This window comes from Typopeltis vanoorti, chromosome 13 (assembly GCF_054136105.1).
Source record: "Typopeltis vanoorti isolate ZY-2024b chromosome 13, IOZ_Tvanoo_1.0, whole genome shotgun sequence".
NCBI classification, from domain to species: Eukaryota; Metazoa; Arthropoda; class Arachnida; order Uropygi; family Thelyphonidae; genus Typopeltis; species Typopeltis vanoorti.
Genome location: NC_143561.1, coordinates 98,036,708 through 98,061,061, shown reverse-complemented (window position 1 = coordinate 98,061,061; position 24,354 = coordinate 98,036,708). Strand labels below are relative to the sequence as shown.

The 24,354-nt window shown below is 36.3% G+C and overlaps 1 protein-coding gene across 1 annotated transcript in view; it reads left to right on the top strand.

Moving 5' to 3' along the window:
- LOC150100406 (uncharacterized) overlaps window positions 1–24,354 on the top strand; it is a 621,895-nt gene that overhangs the window by 208,165 nt on the left and 389,376 nt on the right. Inside the window, exon 13 of the mRNA XM_090402392.1 lies at window positions 19,647–19,768. Within this exon, the coding sequence (XP_090258518.1) occupies window positions 19,647–19,768 (122 nt within the window). The remainder of the gene's footprint in view (window positions 1–19,646; window positions 19,769–24,354) is intronic.

Below are 24,354 nucleotides of genomic sequence, written 5' to 3'. Positions count from 1 at the left end.
CAGGTTTTTCATTCAGGATGTAGTTGACAAATTCAGTGTTTCTGCCTATTTTCATTGTCTTTGTCTTTTTATTGCTGATTTTCACACCAAATTTATTATGCCAGTTGTTCAATTTAATCAGGGAATGATACAGACTTGCACTAGATTTATTTAGAAGTAGAACATCAATTACATAAAGTAAAGCACTGTTATTAACATCACCAATTTTGATATCAGATTTAATGCCACTTTCCTTTATAATGTGATCTATATAGATAATGAATAACAGTGGAGATAGTGTGCACCCTTTCACATACCTGATTTAGCATCAAACTATCTTCCTGTAACTCCTTGAATTCTAACAGCTCAAATAGAGACCTATGTATTGCTCGATATAATTCCATTTATACCATATGACAGCAGCATTTATTATTATTATTATTACATGACACCCCCAGGGAGTCAATGGACTCATTGAGGGAGGGCACTTGCCCTACAAATCTCTGTCTCCATTGCCAATTCCATCTACAATGAACTGCATCTACACCAATGCCATTTATTGCCAACCACCACCACCACTAGCATTTTCACAGACAATCACAAACATCTATGCCCACGGTGGGATTCGAACCCGCAGCCTTTTGACTGGAGAGCGGATACGTTAACCACTTTGCCAGCAGGCTGAGTGGTTAGCATATATTTTGAACAGCTTTCCTCTTGGCACCTTGTCATATGCCTTTTCCAGATCTACTAAACTTATATACACATCCATGTTGTATTCTCAAGATTTCTCAACTATTCCCCTTAAAGTGAAAATCACATCCTAACCATTATTTATTATTATTATTATTATTATTATTATTATTATTATTATTATTATTACAATGGACAACTCCAAGGAGTCCATAGACTCATCAAGGGAGGCCCTAAACATCATGTCCACACAACTATTCGACATTCTCACAGTATCTATCATACCTTGCCTCGAACTCATTCATTGTCATAGCACCCACAACAGACTCTGGCAGCTTATTCCACTCATTTACAACTCTAAAAGTAAAGAACCCAGTTCTAACACCTTTGCTAACCATACTCTTCCCCAGCTTCCATAGATGTCCCCTAGTTCTCCCACCACCAGTCCTGATCTCAAAAATATCCTCTGAATTTGGGCTAGATTCACCAGCTTGTTCTTCACCAAGCTTCCCTTCCACAATTGTTCTTAGCCATTTATCAAGTATACTTATATAAATCTTACCAGGAGCATTCAGTAGGGAAATGACTCTGTAATTCTCACATTTAATTTTATTTTTCCCTTTATAGATGGGTACTGTGAGAGCTCTGCTCCAGTCATCTGGAATTCAACCCTCTGACCAGGCTTTCTGAATTTCTGAATTATGCAATGGAGCCACTAGATAGAATATTATAATATATTAAATAACTTAAATGAAGCCAACACATATTTCAAAAAAAGAAAATTTTTTTTTTCATGTTTTTCTGCAAAAAAAAAACATTACATCTCTATAGACTAATTGTAGAACCTTTATTCAATTTCCAGTATAAAATGACCACATGTTGTGTGTTGTTAAGTGACATCAATTTCTGTATTAAATTAAAAATATAAACAAAATATACAATGTAATTTGTGTCCTGTCCACTGTCTGTAAATGTAAAGTTTTGATGAATGAAGACTAAATGTGATGTAGGATAATGTACTGATTCTTCTGATTATACTGAATAAGAGTGATCTGCATTTCAGAAGCCACCATAAATTTCCTGAGAAAACAGATGTGTTCAATGTAAGGTATCTCCAGTTTTTGCCAGTGTACCAGATGGTCTTCATTTGTTGTGAGTAAAGCTGAACCAGATTTATGTTTACATTTTTTTCAAACATCTTTGATATTGTTCTGATGCTCTAATAGGAAATAGTGGCAATGAATTTTAATGCAGTATCCTGTTAGGTGGAAGTTGACATGAAGGGAGAATTTGAATGTTGCTGCAGAGCAGGGAATATGTATGGTGGTGATGAAGAAATGTATAAGGAACTTGGATTAGTGAACAAGGGAGGGATTATTATTATGGTTCATTTTATGTGGATGGTCTGAAAGGTTCTTGGCATCGACCATAGATGGCAACACTATTGGCACAATTTTTTTTTTCTAAGTTGGTACATCTGTCATAAGCATCGGTGTGAAATTACCAGTGATTCTATCAAATAGTTTGTTTTATACAGCTGCCTGAAGCAAAAGTGTTGTCTGTATCCCTTGAAATGGATAAAATTGAATATCATGTGGTTATAAAATTCTTTGTAAAAGAAGGTGTAACACCAAAAGAAATTCATTCAAAGTTCATAAAATGTTATGGACACTCTTCTCTTTCATTTTTGACAATTAAAAAATGGGCTGCCATGTTTAAATGTGGTCATACCAGCCTTGAAGATGATCCGTGTGAAGGACATCCAAAAAGCTTAACAACACGAGAAATCATTGATCACGTACGTGCATGATATGGTATTGGATGACCGGTGAGTCAAAATGCGTGAAATTGCTGAGACTATAGGCATTTTAAAAGCATGTGTGTAGGATATATTTTGCATGAAGAATTGCAAATGAAAAAGCTTTGCGCAAGATGGATGCCATGGTTGCTCACAGCAGGTCAAAAATGCACTCGCATGAAAATCTATGTACAGTGCTTGGAGCAGTTTAACAAGCATAAAACTGATTTTGTGCATCACTTTATTACTATGGATGAGACTTGGATTCACCATTACACACCAGAATCCAAACAGCAGTCAAAACAGTGGACAGAAGCCGGTTATTTAGTGCCAAAGAAGACAAAGTCGGTTCCATCAGCAGGAAAGGTCATGGCATCGGTGTTTTGGGATTGTAAAGGCATTTTGTTTATTAATTATATTGAAAAGGGTAAAACAATAACCAGTGAATATTATTCCAATCTTTTAACCAGACTAGATGAAAAAATTCGTGAGAAAAGACCTGGTTTGCAGAAGAAATAAATCATCTTTCATCAGGACAATGCACCTACCCACAAAGTTGTTTTGGGAATTTGAAAATTAAGGGATCTGCACTATGAATTGTTGGAACATCCACCCTATTCCCCAGATTTGGCTCCCTCTTACTTCTATCTCTTCCCAAAACTAAAACTCTTCTTCTTCGCTAGTCAGTATTTTTCTTCGAATCAAGAAGTGATTGCAGCTGTAGAAGGGTATTTTGCAGATCTTACTGAGAACCACTATAGGGATAGGATAATGGTGCTGGAGCATCGCTGGAATAAATGTATTAGTCTTAAGGGAGATTATGTTGAAAAAAAAATTTTTTTTAAGTTATAAATTTGTTTTTTCATTGTTAGGTCAAGAACTTTTCAGACCACCCTCGTAGTTATGGTAATATAGACTGTAATGAAGAGATACCATTTGAAGATGATGAAAATGAATTTTTATTAGTTTTGAGAGACTCCCTTAGGCAGTATGCAAAGAAGTGCATGTGAGGATTGAGTCTTTTATCTGATCATTTAATCAGAGAATGTGATTGTGAGTTTAGTGTCTAATCTTCTCCACTTGGTGAAAGATGATCACCTGGGCAGTGACTAGCCATGCAAAGACTTCTGTGAGTTATGCATATGTGTAGAACTATAAGCACAGTGATTGTGAAAAGCTTTGAGCTATAAGATGGAATGGGAAGTTAAATGGGAAGGAGATAAAAGCTGCTTGTGCACTGATTAAGATATGAAAGTATTCCAAATGTCAAAAAGCTGAATAAGGTAGGTGTCAAATGGTTAAATGAAGGGATTACTCAAAATTTGGAATATTATTCCGATCTTTTAACCAGATTAGATGATAAAATTCATGAGATAAAAAAATAATGGTAAATAATTAGTTGCATAAAGAGTATAAAGTGCAAACCTTTAAAGTGGCTTATTTGGTAAGGACAGCAAAACTGCAGTATGAACAGAAATTAGCAAATCGTGCGAAGAAAAATCTCAGAGTTTTTATGCTAAGTAGAAGGAAGAATGATTATATATTAATGTGAAAATGATAGGTTGGTATCTGCTGCAGAGGACATAATTGAGGTATTCAGCAAATAGCTCATCAGGTTGTTTCATCCTCATCATTGTGAAATCATGAGAAGCTCACGTGTAGAAAAATTGAGAGAGAATGGCTTGCTTGTGAGCATGCAGGAGGAAGATGAGGAATTAAGCAAGCTTAATAGCAATAAGGCAATAGAATTTGATAACATATCACCATGTGTCATAAGAGAATGTTCCAGAGAGTTGTAGTAGCTGTGGCATACTTGTGTAATAGGAGTCTTGCAACAGCACAGCTCCTAAGGGAGCAGAAAGAAGATAAAATTGTTGTTCCACTTCACAAAGATAGTAAAAAGGCTGTGACTAAAAATTATAGCTAATATTTATTATTATTATTATTATTATTCAAGGTTCCATTGAGTCACAAGATTCATCGTGGGAGGTCCTCCCTAGGAAACACGAAAATCTTTTATACCACTCCTTGATCTTATTGACTGATCTTGCTCTCACCACTCTATCAGGCAATGCATTCCATGGTTCAATCACCCTCTTGCTCACAGTTTCCTTTTGTAATTTCCAGGGATGGCCCCCTTGTCATCACTCCTTCACGCTGTTCAACCAAGCGAAAGAACTCCACAGTGTCAACCCTGTAACCACCTCTCAACAGCTTAAAAGTCATATCACTTCTCCTTCTATTCACCAAAACTCTGCAGTCCACATTCCCTCAGCCGATTCTCATAACTAACATTGTACAGTTCTGACACCATCTTTGTTATCTGCCTTTGTATCCTTTCCACAGTTAATTTATCCCCTTCAAAATCCTGGGGACCAAATCTGTGAACAATCCTCTGAGTTACTCACCACCTTTGCAATATGTTCCCTAAATTTCAGGTTTCTATCAATCATCAACCCCATATCGCTTGTCTCCCCTACTTCCTCTAGTACAGCTCCTCCATTCGAGTATGTAGCCTCCCATAGATGTGTCCCAAACTTCAAGACTTTACATTTTGTTGCATTAAACTGACATCCCCATTCATTAATTGCCCATCTGTCTAGCTTATTCAAATCTTCTTGCAGGGCTACCACATCTGCACTATTACTAATAACCCTTCCCAGCTTCACATCATCTGCAAACAACTGACTATCCCCTTGCAATCCACTGACAATGTCATGAATATAAAGATTAAACAGTATAGATCCCAGTACTGAGCCCTGTGGAACCCCACTTGTAACCCTCCACCTCCATGAAACTGCCCCACCGTACACAACTCTCTGATAACTATCGGACAGCCAATCCTGAATCCAGGTGACCAACCTGACATCCAGAGCCATGTGCTGCAACTTAAATATCAGCTTATCATGTGGCACCCTGTCAAATGTAAATCCAAGAAAATGGCAGTATATGCCTTTCCCCTCATCTACTGCTCTTGTAACTTTATTATAAAAGGCTAGCATATTACTAAAACAAGAGCGCTCCTTCAGAAATCCATGTTGACTCTCACAGATAATATTACTCTCATCTGCCCAATGCTGTATACGGACTCTCACTAATTTCTTAAGAATTACTGATTACACACAAACTGGCCTATAATTAGACACTTCCAGTCTGCTACCACGATTATGCAATGGCACTATCTTACTTTCCTTCCATTCCTTGGGCACCTTTCCCATAGCCAGACTTTCATTGAAAAGCCAGATCAAAGGAGCTGTCAGTTCTATATTCTCTCAAAACTCATGGTGAAATACCATCCAGTACCACAGCTTTACTGACATCCAGAGTACTCAGCTTCTGGAACACACTCTCTCTCTCCTCCTGCACTTCTAAACATCGAACCCCTTATCCCTCTAGTATTAAAATTTACTCCTCCAGGATGAAATACTCAAATAAAGTTTTCATTGAACAAATCCACTATAACCTCTGCATCAGTCACTCTATTCCCTTTTTTATCCCACAATATCAATCTTCCACAGTCATTTCTCCTCCTACTGGCCACATAGCTAAAAAATTCCCTAAGATTTTCTTTGGATCTTAGGGCCAATCTCTTCTCATATTCCAGTTTCAATTTCCTTACCATACTAGTCACTCTCCTGCCTGTGTCTTATATTCTTCATGCATCTTCTTTTCACCTGTCTCCTTATATCTCTTCCAAAGCCTCTTTTTCGCATGCATGCAGTTCCTGTTTAACCTCCAAACGGACAGGACATCTATAGACGTCCAACTAAATCTGGATATGATTCAGCCCACCTGTTTAAAGAACCAGGATAAGAAGTGCAATTTGATCATCCTGTCCATTAGAAGGTGTGATAAACCCTCACACTGAAGAGAACGGTTAATCGGATTATCTCATGTTCGTAGCTAACCCCCTCTCAGTTGCCTATAACAAGAAACGCACATCCTTGTTCTATGCTGGTCAACTGGATTTTAGTTATATAGGATTGACTAAAAATAGAGAAATTATTTATATTTTTGTTTTCTCTTTTTATTGTACAATACAATTTTAATTTCTGGACAAAATAAAGGTCTTGCATAATTTCTTCACTTAAATATTGCCTTACCTTGGATAACCAATTTCATTTTTAATTTTTTTGCACTAATTTTTTCTAATCACTTTCTAGACAAAACGTTATTCTTTGTTCTCGAAGAAACTAATTCACGATAATTATTTGAAATATTCTTTTAAAAAAAGAAAAGAAAACCGGCTGCTGACGTTCCAGATTATATTATTTTTATTTTTGTACAAAACCATCAAAATCGAATAATACTTCGCAGATTTCCTTTAGGATACACTGGAGCAAATTTGCTTTATAGAGAATAATGTGAATTTCTTTAATCATATCACTAAATTTTTTCTTTATATTATATAGTAATCTACTGTTCTTTGTGCTTTCACTTCTTGGTTTCCCTGTATAATTGGTCATTACAAAATGAAATTAACAGTTATAGATATTTACTGCATAATTCAGATATTTTATTCTCCAATTTTTAAAGTAAGCGATACATTTGCTTATTTTTATCATTCAAAATATGTATATCAAATGCATCAAATGTGAAATTTCATTTCCTTTCACAATACAAATGAACTTTATTTCGACTTTGATAGCATCACCCCCCCCCTCCCGTTGCAACATTAGCAGACACCCGAAAGCTGTTATGAAACATAGGCACGGTTTTTATTTCACTCGTGATTTTTCCATAATAATTGTTCCACATAACGTTTGATTTTTTCGACACAGAAACTAAGTTTTGATTATTATAAATTTGCAAATTATAAATAAGAAAATATACATTATTTCCCTATTATTATAAATCAGGAAGTTATGTGACGTTGGCTAATAGGGAAAATTAATATTTAAAAACACTGTCATCCTACAAATGCAATATCAGAATATGCTTCGAATGTCTGCTAATCAATCAGAAAGAGAAAAACAGAACAAGGAATTTCTGCCTGTAAAATATTCAGTTATTGCACGAGGTACTTTAGCGTGCTGCCTTCTGGGCATGTTCTTTTGATCTGGTTCCCAGTGGTGAAGGGGGGAGGGGGGATGTAGTTGGTAATCTCCATTAGTCTACAACTTGTTACTGGGCAGAAAGGAATATTAGAAAGTATAGTATACCCAATATACAATTCATTTGTGAGATGGCAAGCAAGAGCAGCAACAGCAATAGCAGTAATTTTTTTCAAGATAATTATCAAATAATTTAGAATTTTTTGATAATAAAAGTGAAACTGATCACTATAAATAAAGAAATCATTTTTGGCATAAATACTTCATCAGCCTGTAAAAGAAATGTCAGTTTTACTGTGTTAGGATATCTGAACAACAGAAAATGAAACAAGACATTCTTGCTTGAGGCAATTTAGTGTTTTCTCATGTTTTAGCTTTTCCTTAGGTAAGAGGATTATTGTCCAGCATTTCTAAGATGTATTTCAGAAATAGCAATCAGCAGAAATAGAAGTAGTAATATTTAGATTTTTTTTAAAAAAAAAAAAAAAAAAGAAACAGTAATAACACAATTGAAATTTCTTTGTGAGTTTTACTTGTTGAAAATACAGCATAGTATTTCTAAATCTTAGAATAATTTCAGCAGACCGCTGATTTCAGATTCAAAGAAAGAGTACAGAATTAGAAGCTTCGATATACAACAATATTATTGCTTTATTTCTTTTGTCAAAATGGTAAACTGAAATAAGAGATTTTGAATACCGTCTGAAAGCTTTCAAAGCTATAGAAATTTAAAGTAGTTATGCAACTCAGTTCCAGGACAGGAGAGGGGGGGGTTGCAGTAAAAATCCTAAAAATGAGCATAAATTTTTAATTATTCCATACAGGATATCCTTCCTATTATATTTTCAACATATCTACAGTGGTTAAGCACTGGATATTATAGTAATGTGCATCCTACAAAAAAAAAAAAAAAAAGAAACCTCTGTTGCAATTTTCAGCAAAAGAAGAAGGCGAAGAATCTCTGATAAAATACCATTAGGTATAAATTTTTGATACTAAAAAAGATACAATATTGGAAACCGAGTAATGCAGTTTGTAATCATTTGTTGTTCATAAAAAAAAAAAAAAAAAAAAAAACGTTCCTGAAATTGAAATGTGACAATCCATATAAAGGTATTTTGCAAAGAAAGAAAGTAAAATGTCATATTTATTTCGCTAAATGTTATTTAAAAATATAAATATTAGACAAAATATTTTAAACGTAAACAAACATTTGAAAATTCGCGAAAAAGAATCTATTCTGTCAGTAAAGTGGAGGAAATTAACTATCACTAAAGTATATTCATTGCAAAGGCTGATCTATGGTCATTTCAGGATTGATTATTTATTTTGGCAGTGTGAAACTTCTATTTTTGGAAAGAGACACAAGAAATAAATTGTTCAGCAAAAAAAAAAAAAAAAAAAACGATAAAATATCCTAGTACAGTGAAGAAAATTTGAAGTAACAGAGTACATGTAAAGACAAGTGACACAAAAGTCGCTCGACCACAGATAATCCACTAATGGCTCTCAAATTGCCATTAAGGGATTAACAGCGGAGGAGGGTAAATACTCGATAAAAGATAGAATGCCGATGAAGTTTTGATCCATGAAAAAGTCTGGGGTAGTCTTGCTATTTCATCCACCTTGTCCGGTAGGAGGGTTAATATTGTTTGCCATCCACTTCACACCAAATTGTATCCATTTCTTCACTCATGGAATACAGTTTGCTATTGCTGCTAACAAATATTCCTTCACAATTTCCCAACCACTAATGATATCCCTTCCCTCCAATTCCTCCCTCCATGAAACTTCCCCCAAGTTGATGTCTAAGACTATTATAATGACCTGCCTTATAATTCCATATAACGTTCCTGTCTGTTTTGATACTCCTGCATGTTTATTCATGTTCCAAGTCAAAACCACATGGTCACTCACTCGAACTGGTGGGAGAGATGTCATCTCAGTTATTATCGACTCTACTGATGCTATGACCAAATCCAAAACTCTTGAACCTCTTGTTCTCTCTATTACATGTTGCCTAAGGCCTTTGTCTTTCAAGAATTCTAGAAATTCCATTCCCTTATTACTGCATGCATCTTCCTCTCCCCAATTTATACTACTGTAGTTGAAATCTCCCATAACAATCATTCTTCTTGCACTTGCCAAGCTCAACTGTCTAAACATCTCCTGGTCCCCACCGTCTGTGCTCCGTGGTTTGTAGCAACACCCCACTAAATATCCAGTCTTGCTTATCTCTATCTCACACCATATGCTTTCAAAATCATTAATGTCACTGCCTTTCAAAGTTTCAACTCTTAGAGGACATAAGTCATCACTTATCGTAAGCAGTACTCCACCACCACACTTTCCCTTTCTATCCTGGCGAAAAATGCTGTACCCTGCTACTTCTATTCCTGTTATTATATCCTCTTCTGTCAACAACGTCTCAGTGATCCCAATAATCTTTGGCCACGCTGATGCTATCATCGCCATCAATTCCTGTCCTTTATTCCGGATACTCCTGGCATTGGTGTAAAGCATAAAAATACCACTGTTTCTATACCCAGCATTATCCCCTCTAGACTCTACTGGGCTCAGCATTACCTAATGTCGTCCCCCTTCTCCCAAGTATCCATTCTCACAAGAGGCCTCCCTTGCTACCATCCACCCTGGGATGCACCAACTCATTCAGAACACCCATCTCTCCAGATGCCTATATTCATCCTCATTCAAATGCAAGCGGTCTTTCACACACACATTTCCTCTCTGTCCTCAAACACCCTCGAAGCATACACATATTCCAATCCTCTCTTCCGACACATTCTATCTATTATGTTATTCAGTATTATTGCTCCTGTTCAGCTCTTCACTATCATACCTAGGCAACACACACACACTATCTTTCCTCTCTGTGTCTTCGCACAACCTCAAGCAAGACTCTCATATCTCTTCGCTGCCCAATTTACATTACCTGTCATGTGATTTGTTCCTACCATCACAATCATCTCATCCACCCTTTCACCCCTCTTAACTGCCATAGCCACACTTTCTATCATTCCTCAAGGCAAACACTCCTCATGCATCCTATTTTGAACACCACGGATCATTGAGTCCCCATACATTATGCCTCTTACTACCATATTCCTCGATTGCTCACATGCATCCCTCACTCTCCTACTTACCTGCCTTCCTGACATCACTCTTTCTCTAGTCCCCGTGCTCTCTTGCATTCCTCTCATTCCCTCTCTCTCTCCTACTGTTTCCATTCTCTCCTCTTCTCTCATTCACATAACTCTCCTCTTCTAACATTTCCATAACTTTCTCTCTCATTCCCTCTCTTCTACTGTTCCCATTCTCTCCTCTTCTACCATTCTCATAACTCTCTCTCATTCCCTCTCTTATGCTGTTCCTATTCTCTCCTCTTCTACCATTCCCATAACTCTCTCTCATTCCCTCTCTTCTACTGCTCCTATTCTCTCCTATTCTACCATTTCCATAACTGTCTTTCATCCCTCTCTTCTACTGTTTCTATTCTCTCCTCTTCTATCATTCCCATAACTCTCTCACTCCTATTTTGATTCACCTTGCATTTGTCTCTTCCATTCACCTAATCTTTTCTTTCACCCTTCTCATCTCATTCCCTAAACATTCCACCTGCTCTTTCAGCTCATCTATCTCTCTCTGCAAGTCAGCCACTCTCATTTGCCATTCATCCTCCCAATTCAGACCATCTCCAAATACTTCATTATCATTCAACCTTTCCTTACTCCCCACGCTCATTAATTTATTCATATTTCTCTCGCCCTCTATCATACCATCTCTCTATGTGAAGAATCTCCCATCTCTGACTCAACTAGGTCAGTTATAGTATTCTCTAATTCACCAAGTTCCTCCCATTGCCTGCATTTTGCGCACATATGTATTCCCCCTTCTCTCACCTGACACATCATCTGCAAAAAACTGAATATCCCCCTGCAATCCATTGACAATGTCATTAATATAAAGGTTAAACAATGCAGGCCTCAATACTGAGCCCTGCAGGAACCCACTGTTAACCTTCTGTCTCCTTCATATTGCCCACCATACACAACTCTGATACCTATCAGACAGCCAATCCTGAATCCAGTTGACTAACCCAACATCTAAACCCATGTGCTGCAACTTAAATATCAGTTTATGTGGCACCCAGTCAAATTCCTTTGCAAAATCTAAAAAAAATGGCAGTATATGCCTTTGCCTCATCAGCTGCTCTTGTCACTTTATTATAAAAGGCAATCATATTACTAAAGCAAGAGCTCCACTTAACAAATCCATGTTGACTCTTACAGATAACATTACCTTCATCTGCCCAATGCTGTATATGGTCCCTCACTAATTTCTCCAAGATCTTAAAAACTACTGATGAAACACAAACTGGCCTGTAGTTAGACACATCCAGTCTGCTGCTGCCCTTATGCAATGGCACTGTCTTACCTTTCTTCCATATCTGGAGTTGTAGTTAAACATTGAGAGAGAGAGAGAGAGAGAGAGAGATTAGTAAGAGAGCTAGGATATAGATATCTGTTGATTATAGCAGTATACCTGTAATTGTCAGCTTTATTTCTTAAAGCGAAATTATGTTTTAGAAATTTGCTTATGTGCTGTAACAAGGCAATGAGTGCATTGGATAGTGGAGTTACATATACAGTGTATTCTTAGATTTTGCAAAGGCTTTTGATAGATTATCAAATCTTTCAAAAGCCTTTGCAAAATCTATCATCATGGCAAGCTGGTAACTAATTTGAAATGGATGGAATTGGATAAAATTAGTGAGTTGGATAGGTGACTGACTGTCAGTTTGGTATCAGCAAGTTGTATATGGGGTATAATATCCTGAAAGAGGAAAATCACTAGTGGTGTGCTGTTGGAGTCTGTTTTGTGGCCATTGTTGTTTATCTTGTATATTAATGATATTAGGACATGTTTTCATGGGAGATATGCAACTGTTTGCAAATGATGCAAAACTGCTGAGAACAATGAGAAGTTAAGAAGATGTTGTGACCTTAAAGGAGGATGGGAATAGATTTTATGAGCAGGCAAGTGAGTGGACTGTTATTTCAATGTTGCAAAGTGTAAGATTCTGAAATTATTATTATTATTATTATTATTATTATTATTACGTGACACCTCCAAAGAGTCCAAAGACTCATCGAGGGCAGGTACCTGCTCTACAACTCTCTGTCTCCACCAATCCATCCACCAATTACAGTGAACCACATCATCTGTACCAACACCATCTACTGCCCACCACCACCAGTAGTATTTTCACAGACAATCACAAACATCCATGCCCACGGCATGATTTGAACCTGCAGCATTTCGCTGGAGATCGGATATGCTTACCACTGAACCAACAAGACTGGCAGATTAAGATGGAAATTGATCTTTGGAATGTTGGACTATGAAGTCAGATTGAAGGAATGCAATATGAAAAGCCTTGTAAATAGGTGAAGGAAAGGTGATATGATTGAGACATACAAGTTGATCAGGGATTGTTATCGGGTTAATGTGGAAGAAAATTTAGTAGACAGTGATGGGATGTGAAGCCTACATTTAGTCCGAGTGGTGGTGGACCAGGACCTGAAGTTCAGGAATCACATTGCACAAGGTGGGAAGTCATCATATTGGATTTTGGTGATGATGTTGAGTACCTTAATGTGTAGAAGTAAGAAAGTTATGGTTCATTTTTATAAGGTGTTGATCAAGCCACATAAAGCTTGATCAACACCTTATAAAAATGAACCATAACTTTCTTACTTCTACACATTAAGGTACTCAACATCACCTGGTTTTCATGGTGGTGATGAGAATATATTATAAAGGTACCAGAAATGGTTGATTAAGATGGAAATCAGTCTTTGGAATGTTGGAGTATGAGGTCAGATTGAAGGGATGCAATATGCAAAGCCATGTGAATAGGCAAAGGAAAGGTGATACGGTTGAAACATGTAAGTTGGGGGAGAGATTGTTATTAGGTTAATGTGGAAGAAATTTTTCATACTTTGTTGAGGGGAAGGAGAAGGGTAGAACAATTTCTAGAAACTATATAAAGAGCATGTAAGAAAGGAGTAAGGGAGTGGGTTCTTTCCATGGAGAATGGTTGGTGAGTTGAATGCATTGCAGAGTGTGTGATGAATGCAGACATTCATCACACACAGACATTAAGCTCCTCTCGTCATTGACGAGAATCAAACTTAGGACACTCCTTCCCCAGGCATATGGTTACAGAGCACAAAACTACTAGGCTAACCATGCAGATGTCTGGTTTGTTTTTGAACTAGGTTAGGTTTAAATATAGAGTTAATTACAATCAAGATGATTGCCCCTTATGACCCTGTTCGTCCACAAGTCCTTATTCAATGTATTCATACCACTCCACCATATCTGATGAGTTTCCCTTATCTGCCACTCAGGGGATGCGCTCTCTAGAGGTTACAGGGTCCCCTGAAAGATAGCTGGGGGATTAAGTCCATAAGGTAGACATGAAAGAGGAAAATAGTACATTGGTGATGAGGCAGTGTGGTATAATGTGGAAGTTGACAGGAAGACATATTTAGTCGGATGTTGTTATAGGCCTGGAAATGTTGAAAATGGTGATGAAGAAATGTAAAAACAACTTGGATTAGTGAACAAAGGAAGGGTAATTATTATGGGTGATTTTAATTATAGCAGTATAGATTGGAATGAAGAGATATTATTGGGAATAAGGAAAATGAATTTCTCAAGTTATTGAGAGATAACTCTCTCAGACAGCACATAAAGGAGGGCATGTGATGATAGAGAGTTCGGAATCTCATCATTTCATCAGAGGATGGGATTGTGAGAGGGGTTTCACACTTTTCCTCCAGTTGGTGAAAGTGATCAGGAAGTAATCACTTGTGTTGTGGCTAGTCATATGCAGACTTTTGTGAGGAAAGGATATCTTCCAGGCAGCTTGGAGCTATAACATGGAATGAGGAGTTGAGTGGTAAGGAAATAAATGCTGCATGGGAACTGACAAAGCAAATACTTAACAGAATCAATGTGTGAATGTTTTCCAAAGGCCAAAATGCTGAATAAGGTAGGTGTGTAAAATGGATGAATGTGGAGCTTAAGCATGAAATCTGAAAGAAGGTACTTTGGAGGCAGTAAAGGATGAATAATGGTAATAATCAGTTACATGAAGAGTATAAAGAACAAGCCAGGAGAGTGACTCAGTTAGTAAGGAAAATAAAAAATGCAGTATGAGCAGAAGTTGTCAAATCAGGCAAAGAAAAACCCTAGAGAGTTTTTTTAGATATGTGGCAAGTAGAAGGAAGAATGATCATGGTAACATGATGTTAATGCATGAAAATGGCAGAATGATAATTGCTGCAGAAGACATTGTTGAGGTATTCAGTGATCAATTTATAAGGGTGTTTCATCCTGATCAGTATGGAATCTTAAAGAACTTAAGTACAGAGGAGAGGATGGCTTAATTGTGACTGAGCAGGTGATATTTGAAGAAATAAATAACCTTGATGTCAATAAGGTGATTGTATTTAATGACATATCACCACACATCTTCATTCAATAAAGATTTTTGTGAACAAAACAAAAAGAATAAGAATGGTCATCTAACTATAATTAGGCAGTATCCCCCCCCCCCAATTATCTGGCATTTCTTTTTCTAGGTTGATAGAAGATTCACATGCAATAACAGATAGCAACAATTTGCCATATACATCAATGGCATTTATTTTTATTATTATTATCCTAAGACCCCATGGAAACAATGCCTCATCAAAGATTTCCCTTTGTCATACAGAGCTTATTATACTATTCTTCAGGCAGTGCATTCTAATCATCACAAATCTCCACACAAAAAACCTTCTCACTCCCTGTATGAATGGGCTCACACCCTCCTTATACAGCTTTTAGATTACTTCTTGTTCTCACTATTTTATGAAAATCCTCTTCACTGTTAATCCTGTAACAGCCTCTTACTAACTTGTATGTCTCGTATCATTCCTCTTCCTCCTATTCACTAGACTTTATGAATTGTATCTTCTTGACCTTTGTTCATATTCAACATTATAGAGACAAGAAACTACCTTAGTCATTTGCCTGTGAATCCTTTCCAGTATCTCTTCATTCTTTTGAAAATCAGGTGACCAAATCTGTGCACATTAGTACATATGGTGATATATCATCAAGTCCTGCATTCTTTTTAACATCAAGGTTTGCTCAGTTCCCTATATACCTCTTGCTCACTCACAGTCAATCTCTACTCCTCCTCATCCACTGCTCTCAAACACCTCATGATGTCACATTCTCAAGGATGAAATATCTTTATGAACTGTTCATTAAATAGGTAAACTATATGTTCTGTAGTAGTTGTCTTTATACCATTTTATTCAGGCAGTGTCATCCTACCATAATTTTTTTTTTTTTTTTTTTTTGCTGGCTACATATCAAAAGCACTTCCTAGAGTTTTTGGAGACTTCATTAGTTAACTACTGCTCATGTGACACTTTTGCTACCATTACCAACTGAGTCACTCTCCTTGCCTGCTCTTTATACTTCTCATGGAATTGATTTTTTCTCCCGCAGATAAAAACATTTATTTTAAATGCAAGCCTTCTTATTTTTTCCTACCATTATTAACATAATTATATGATAAAAAGACTAGAAATATAAAAAAAAATTAATGTGTATATTTAGTCTATATCACCAAAATTACAGCCACACACTGTCTTCTAAGGTGATTTTTACTGTCTCAATCAACCTACATCTTAGGCTCCCTCTGGATCTTTTTTCTGTGAACCTGGCAAATAACAGTTGTGTTCTAATCTTTCCTCTCTCATTCTGTTTCATATCATACTACCTGAAATTAACTCTGCTGACACATTCCTAAATGCTAACAGTGGCACACTGATGATGTCAATGGCAGTATCATATTAAAAATGAGAATGCCATTGACTTCATCTGTTCCCTGCCCTAATCTTTCTCAGAACTCTCACATCTATGGTCTCCAGTCTTTGAACAAGTCTTTTATTTCTAACCCAGCTCTCAGATCCATAAATTAAAATTGGTTAGAACACTGTCTTGTATACAACTAATTTAGTGTTTTGGCTAATTTCTCTCTTATTCCATATAAATTTATTCAACTGACTTCCTACCATACCAACTTTGTTAATTATGTTGTCTATTTTCCACATTTAATTTACTATATTCAGGAGAGTGAGAGGCAGGTTTTTTTTCGTGCAGAGTTGTAAATGATTGGAATGCCTTGCCTGAGAATGTGGTATCTGCAAGGGGTTTGAGCATGTTAAAGACACGGCATGATGAACTGTGTGTGTGATAAAAGGACCTCTCAGGTGAGTTTTTGACTCCATGAGGTCTTGGGGTAATAATAATAATCGTAATAATAATATTCACTAAAAATTGTGCTTAAATAGTTGAAATATTTTACTTTTCTATGTGTTCTTCATTCATGATACAGTTGACATATTCAATGTTTCTGCTTATTTTCATTGTCTATTTTTTTATTGCTAATTTTAATACCAACTTTACTACAACAGTTATTTGATTTTAGCCAGGAATCTCGCAGTCTTTTAACTGATTTATTTAGAAGTAGAATATCATCTGCATAAAGTAAAGAGCTAAGATTAATTCACCAATTTTGATATCAGGTTTAATAGTACTTTCCTTTCCTTCAATATAGATAATTGTTGGAAGTTTTTGCACTTGATTATACAATAATTAAAGATGCCAAGAAATTATATACTTGGTTTAATCCTTTATCCAAGTGTAAGCAAACAAAGTTTGTGCCTGAAATATAATCAGGACTAGGGCAACTCATATATAGAAGCTAATGAATTCACATCACTTGCCTTAATATCCTATAATACAAAACACATATCCTTCCAGGTATGTATAATGCTATGCATTATGGGAAAGGTCACTACCCAGACCAGTTGGTTTCCCTGTTTAAGTGTGATGGATACCTCTCCAAAAATTTGTGCAATCCCTCAGATCAGCCAACAATGAGCGACCTGAGGGATCATTTAACTTAGTGGTGCCTCTGCTCAGTGACAGGCTCACCCTACGACCAAGTAGAACTGCTTATATTACAGGGAAAAGCATCAGCCAAGGAAGTTGTAATATATGCCATCCCCATTGGATCCAAATCCCTGGATGCTCAAAAGCTCCCCAAGGCAAAAACCTTAAGAAAGCAAAAACTCTGCTCCCCTGGAATCAAGCTACCAACCAGTTTCAACCTTTATTGAGGTCTCATCAGTGGGAGCCAGACCCAGAGGTGATACTAAGGTTGAAGTAATGTAAAAGTCATATTTTCATATATGAGTTGCCAAAAAGTGTCACACCTTATTATTAAAATACTCTGGATTAGAATAGTTGTTGGAATTTTTCCACCTGGTTAAACTAAAGGTACCAAGAATTTATATCCTTGATTTAATCATTTATCCAAATGCGAGTAAACAAAGTTTGTATCTGAAATATAATTAGGACTAGTACAACTTATATATAGAAGCTAATGATGTCACATCACTTGCTTTAGTATCCCATAATGCAAAGCACATATCCTTATGGGTATGTATAATGTATGTATAACCAAATGGAAAAACTTCCAACAACTATTTCTAATCCAGAATATTTTAATAATAAGGTGTGATTTACTTTTGTGGCAACTCGTATATGAAAATATGACTTCTACATTACTTCAACCTTAGTTTCACTTCTGGGTCTGGCTCCCACTGACGAGACCTCAGTAAAGGTTGAAATTGGTCTGAGTAGTCACCTTTCCCATAATGCATAGTATTATACATACCCATAAGGATATGTGCTTTGCATTATGGAATACTAAGGCAAGTGATGCGAGGTCATTAGTTTCTATATATGAGTTGTCCTAGTCCTGATTATATTTCAGGCACAAACTTTGCTTGCTTACACTTGGATAAAGGATTAAACCAACTATATAATTTCTTGGTGTCTTTAATTTACGATATAGATAATGAATAACAGTGGAGATAATGTGCACCCTTGACATAAACTTAATTTAATATTAAAATCTTCCTGCACCTCCTTCAAATTTTAATTACTGATTTACAGCTCAAATAGAGACCATGCATTGTTTGATATAATATCCCATTTTATAACTGCAACATTTTGAAGAGCTTTCTTCTTTGCATCGTGCCATATGCCTTTTCCAGATCTACAAAACTTAAATACAGATCCTTGTTATATTCTTAAGATTTCTCATCTGTTTGCCTTAAAATAATAATCTGATCCTGAAAACCTCTATTTGTTTTTGTTTTCTTTGTTTCAGTCACACCTATTATGTCAAGCTGGTTACTTTTCCCATTCTTCTGCCAGTTCCATTTCTTTTCCATTGATGCTTCTTATGTTGATAGTACCAATCTTGAACTCTACTGATATTGAGTTGGAACATGTGCTGGGATTTGCTCCAGCAGCTGACTTTGAGCTGTTTACCTTTGTTCCCTGATTAAAACAATGGGAACCTTTGTTTATTCATGTAACATCCCACTGTGCATGAAATTCTGTCATGATGTGCCATCATTTTGCATTATGGTTTAAGCTTATAAAAATATAGTTTGGTTGACTAAATCCTAAATTGACAGTCCATCCTCATTCATTAATTATCCTGGTAAATACATAATAGGATGCACCATGAGAATGTGAAGAATGAACATTTGGTCAGAATCCCTGGTTGGTTCTCTGCATTCTTTAAAAGGCTATGTAGAGGTCTCCTCCAAGTTATACAACTTTGACTGTCTTCTTTTTTTCTTGCATAAAACATCATTTTCAACTTTTTACTTATTCCCCCTCTCCCCCTTCTGCTTTTCCCTGATGAATGAAAATGAAATAAAATTGTAATGGAAATCTTTGTATTTTTTATCAACCATTACCTTCTCTCCCCAACTTCACTTTATTTAATTATAAAATTATAAAAGAATACACAATTAGCAATGATAATTACATTATTAAAGCTCATTTACCTTATAAATAGGCCCTTATTTTTTAGATATTTCATTATGTGATATATCCAAAATAAAATATTTAAATCATCATCATTTTAAGTTTAATAATTTTTTGTATAGGCAGATAATACTACATTTTTTATTCCTCGTGGAATTGTTTTGACAACTGCTACTTATGAAAAGCATTTGGCAGCACACAGCAATCTCACAATAGCTATTAACAATATAGAAAGATCAGCAAGGTAAGTGCCTCAGCTGTTTTCTCTAAAAGTTTCAAAATTTGTACAGGATATTATCTAATCAAGTATTGAACAAAAACAAAAACAAAAAAAAACGGAATTCTGGTTTGTTATTATTATTTTTTTTACTATTATTATTATTATTATTATTATTACATGACACCTCTGGGGGAGTGCAAAGACTCATCGAGGGAGGGCACCTACACTACAATTTTCTGTCTCCACCACTCAATCCACCAACTACAACTACTTTCATCATCTACACCAATGCCATCTACCACCGACCACCACCACTAGTATTTTCACAGATAATCACAAACATCCATGCCCATGGCAGGATTTGAATCCGCAGCCTTTTGGTTGGAGAACAGATACACTAACCACTCATCCAACCAGGCTGCAAAAAAAAAATTTTTTTTAATTGTCTTATTTTTAGGTATTTTTCATGAAATACAGATGCACCTAGTGAAGTATTTGGTTGAATAGCATGACAAACAGGAGTTTCAGAAAAAAAAAAAAAAACATGGAGGGAATTTAAACAGAAAGGGGATCAGTAAGCACATTAGTAGCACAATGCACTGGCCAGATGAGGCCTGATTTTGACTGCCTTACCATCAGACCATGGTTATGGTTAGGAAGGCAAATTAGCTGTGCAAGCCAAAGGTAATCTGATATATTGGGATTACCTTTGGCTTGCATAGCATAGGGCCTTCCTTGATGAGTCCATGATATGATTCTTTTGGCATGTGGCAGGTAAAAGGAAAAATGATTATGGCAGAATAATTTTGATGAATGCTGATGACAGGGAGATGACTGAAACAGACAAAATAGTTGAATTACTGAGTGATAACTTTGCAAGGTGTATCAGCCATGTGGAGATATTGCAGCACCGAGTGCAGTTACAAGACAAGCAGAAATAAGGAAGTTAATATATTTCTTTACAAGCTTGATATGACAACCCTGATCTGGACTTGTGCAGAGATCTGGTCATCTGAGTTTCTTGGGGATGAAAAAGTGGTGGAAAATATCATATCCAGAGGTGAGTAACCAAGCATCACTTTATTATAAAAAGTAAGTGAGGCATGACCTACACAAAACCATTCTGTCCTCCATACAGTACTAGTTTGTCTTCACCCATTTCTGAATTCTTTCTTTAGGTGATTTCTCTAATACCTTGACAGCTATGCCTGAGAAGAAGATAGGTTGATAATTTGCTACCCTACTCCAGTATTGGATCCTCCTTTATGCAATGGAACTATACTCTGCCTTTCAATTTTATCAAGACCCACCCAGACAAGAGAATATCTAGTTATAGCACTGTCAATTCCCCTATCACATGCTTGTGTTATTGGAGCTAATATATCATCTAATGGCATAGCATCATTCACTTGAGGTGTATAGGATATTACAGACCCTTGATGTGAATACAGCTGTTGTATTAATTGTTATATTAGCTTACATATTACAAGAATGTGCTAGGGAATTGACTGCACCTTTATCAAGATCATCTCATCTCTGGGTTATTTTTGAGCAAATTGAAAAAGGGGAAAATAGCTCTATTGCATAAAGGAGAGCAAATTATTGACCTATCTGCTTCTCAGATGTAGTGGTCAGAGTATTATAGAAATTAATTAAAGGAGGATTCAGGAATGAGAGAATAGGAATTGGATAGTGTATGGAGGGCAACATGGTTTGGATGGATATGAAGTTAGTAATATGGATAAAATATGGCTGTTGAATCAATATTAGTAGCTTATTCAGGAATCATCTAGGAGAATTTCTGTGATAAGTGATGTTCCAAGGGCTTTACTTACTCATATTTGTACATAAATGATGCCGGAAATGATCTGAAGGGAAGTATTTATTCATTTGATGATGATGATGCAGAATGAAGTAGAGCATTAGTTAAAAAGGATGATGAAACGATTTTGCAGACAATTTAAATAGACTAGGTCTTAGTGGAAAACTTCAATGTTATGCATTTTGGAAGAAGAGGGTGCCATCTGTATACCACATTGATGGAGCAGAGTTGCAGTAAATTGATGAAGCTAGGGATTTCAGGGTGCCAGTAGACTGTGAGTTAAAGTTCACTTTCTACCACTCTACCCTCATATTGCATAATTGGCTAAAATAGTTCTTAGAGTTTACTTGATTACTAAGAAACATACTGACAAGAAGAAATAAGGGGGTTATTACATCTTTTTACAAGGCCTTGATATGACCCATCTGGTCTAGTGTATAGAAATCTGGTCACCTGAGTTTCTTGGAAATGAAGAAGAGATGGAAAGGATCCAGAGGTGAGTGACCAAGATGGCAGCAAGTCTATAGAATGCTCCTTATGAGAACAAGTTGAAGTTTTGTGGGAGATCACCTTTTGTACCAACCAATTTATAGAAATTGGCTTGTACAATAGGAGATTATATGATGGAGACATTTAAGTTAAAGGTTTCTGTACAATTGATAGAGAAAGAATTTTTCAGTACTTATCCAGGGAGGATCATTCTCTGGAAACTGAGCATGAGGACTAGATTTTTTTTTGCTTGGAGACTGAGTCAAATGGGGCTAGAGTCTGCCTTATTGGTGGATGAGTTCAAAGTATGAAAGATACAGTTTTGTGTGAATTTGTTTAGTTCTTGGTAAAATCTTTAAGTCCTTCTTTGATAAGTCCATAGAGATGTCTGTGTACTAATTATAATACATATTGCTGTGAAGTGCCATCAAAGTTACAAAAGCCAAATCATTAACCACCATATGGGTGTTTAATCAAATTCAGGAAAAGGTTTTTGCTAGTTATGCCACTATGCAGAAATAAATCCCCACTATCAGTATTGTGATATTGATAGAATAGGGAATTCAGTATGCACCAATGAAAAACTGCAAACAATGAATGATTACCATTTCTTGATGCTCCAATGACCAATTTACCAAATCTCTCCCATGCATACAGTCCACAGCAAACTACACCAATGTCTTACTATTCATTGATATGATTATCATTCACAACAATAAGGTATAATGATGACCTAACACACAGCACTATAACTAATTGTTCCAACTATACTTCAAACGAATTAGTTACTAATGTAAATAATTTTACTGAAAACAAATATTCCTCTTTATAAGAGTATGATAGCTGCACCTTGACCACTACACACAGATCTGGTCACTTGGGTTTCATGGCAATGAAGAGATGTGAAGAGGATCCAGAGACCCTGTTGTTGTTGTTGTTGTGTCGTAAAAAGTGATGAGTCATCCCTTTTTCCCACCCAATGTTAAGTTACCTCAGAAGGAGGGGATAAGGAGGGGATATGTATGCCTCCTGATGGGAACTGTACCGAATAATGTCCCAGGAAAATGTAAATAACCAGATGTGTAAATTCTAAACACCGTTAAGATAGCCCATAAGTTTATTAAGATAGTAATTGTGAATGAATCAAAGTAGAAAGTCATGTAGTATTACCAAATAAATATGTATAAGCTAAGTACAAGTTTTAAGACATGTGAAGACAGTTCGTAGCCACGGCGTCCATTCGGCTGCCACCGTATGCGTGACGACACCGCCGAGTGAGGGAGCTGTTCCGGAGTATAAAAGTTTCGGCGGGAGTTCGAATCACTCTCTTATCTCTTGTCTCTTACCTCTCATCGCTTGTCTCTCGTCTCCGAGATTTGTCGGCACCAAGTTTCCCGCAGGAGAGTATGTAGAGCTTTCCGCCACGTGTAGCAAGGATCTCCCCTTGCTATGCACATTACTTCGGTCAAAACTGCAGCTACAATGTGTTCAAACACATTAGGAGAAAGAGCTGCTGATGAAATCTACGTCAGCGTACAATCTGTGTATGAGTGCTTTCGGTTCGTGTAGAACAAAGGAACAAAGCCCGCCATCAGAGGAGGTACAGCGAACAGATCAGAATACCTAATCAAAGCAAGAACGGTAAGCGAAGAATTTCTTATATTAATGTAGGATTAAAGTATCCGTGGAGTAAAGAAACAGAAGTTAAGAACACACGCTATTTACGTGTTGTGCCATAGGAAGGAACAGTCTGCAATTTGGACACTTTTGTCTACTGCTAAGAAGAAACATATTAGACTCCAGCTGAACAGGAGGCCGAGCTCCGAACTGTTTAAGTGATTTAAGAAAAGTCATGTCATATTATCAGAAAGTGATTAAGTGTTAACAGATATTTTGGGGGAGAGAATTAAGTAGAAATAAGTACTATTGTCCTAGAGAATTACATGTCAGATTTATTGAATTGTCTAGTGTTTATATGTAATGTTTCATGTATGATATTATCAGGTAACTTAATTGTGAGAGTCTGAGGATAGATATATGTACAGAAGTGAGGAATTTATACCTAGTAAGAGATCATAGTGCAGAAGTTTAAATGTGTTTAATTAAGTAAGGGGAATCCAGACTCTTTTAAGGTTAAGAATTTAAATAACATGTATTTCTTTTTACATAATCAATTGAGTTTGTCATATCTTCTGCAGATTTGAATTACCGTTTGGAAAATTTCGTACCTTGCATGTAAAGGGGAAACCAATAGTGATATGAGAATAGGGAAGCACGACTGCATATATCCTGATCCCTA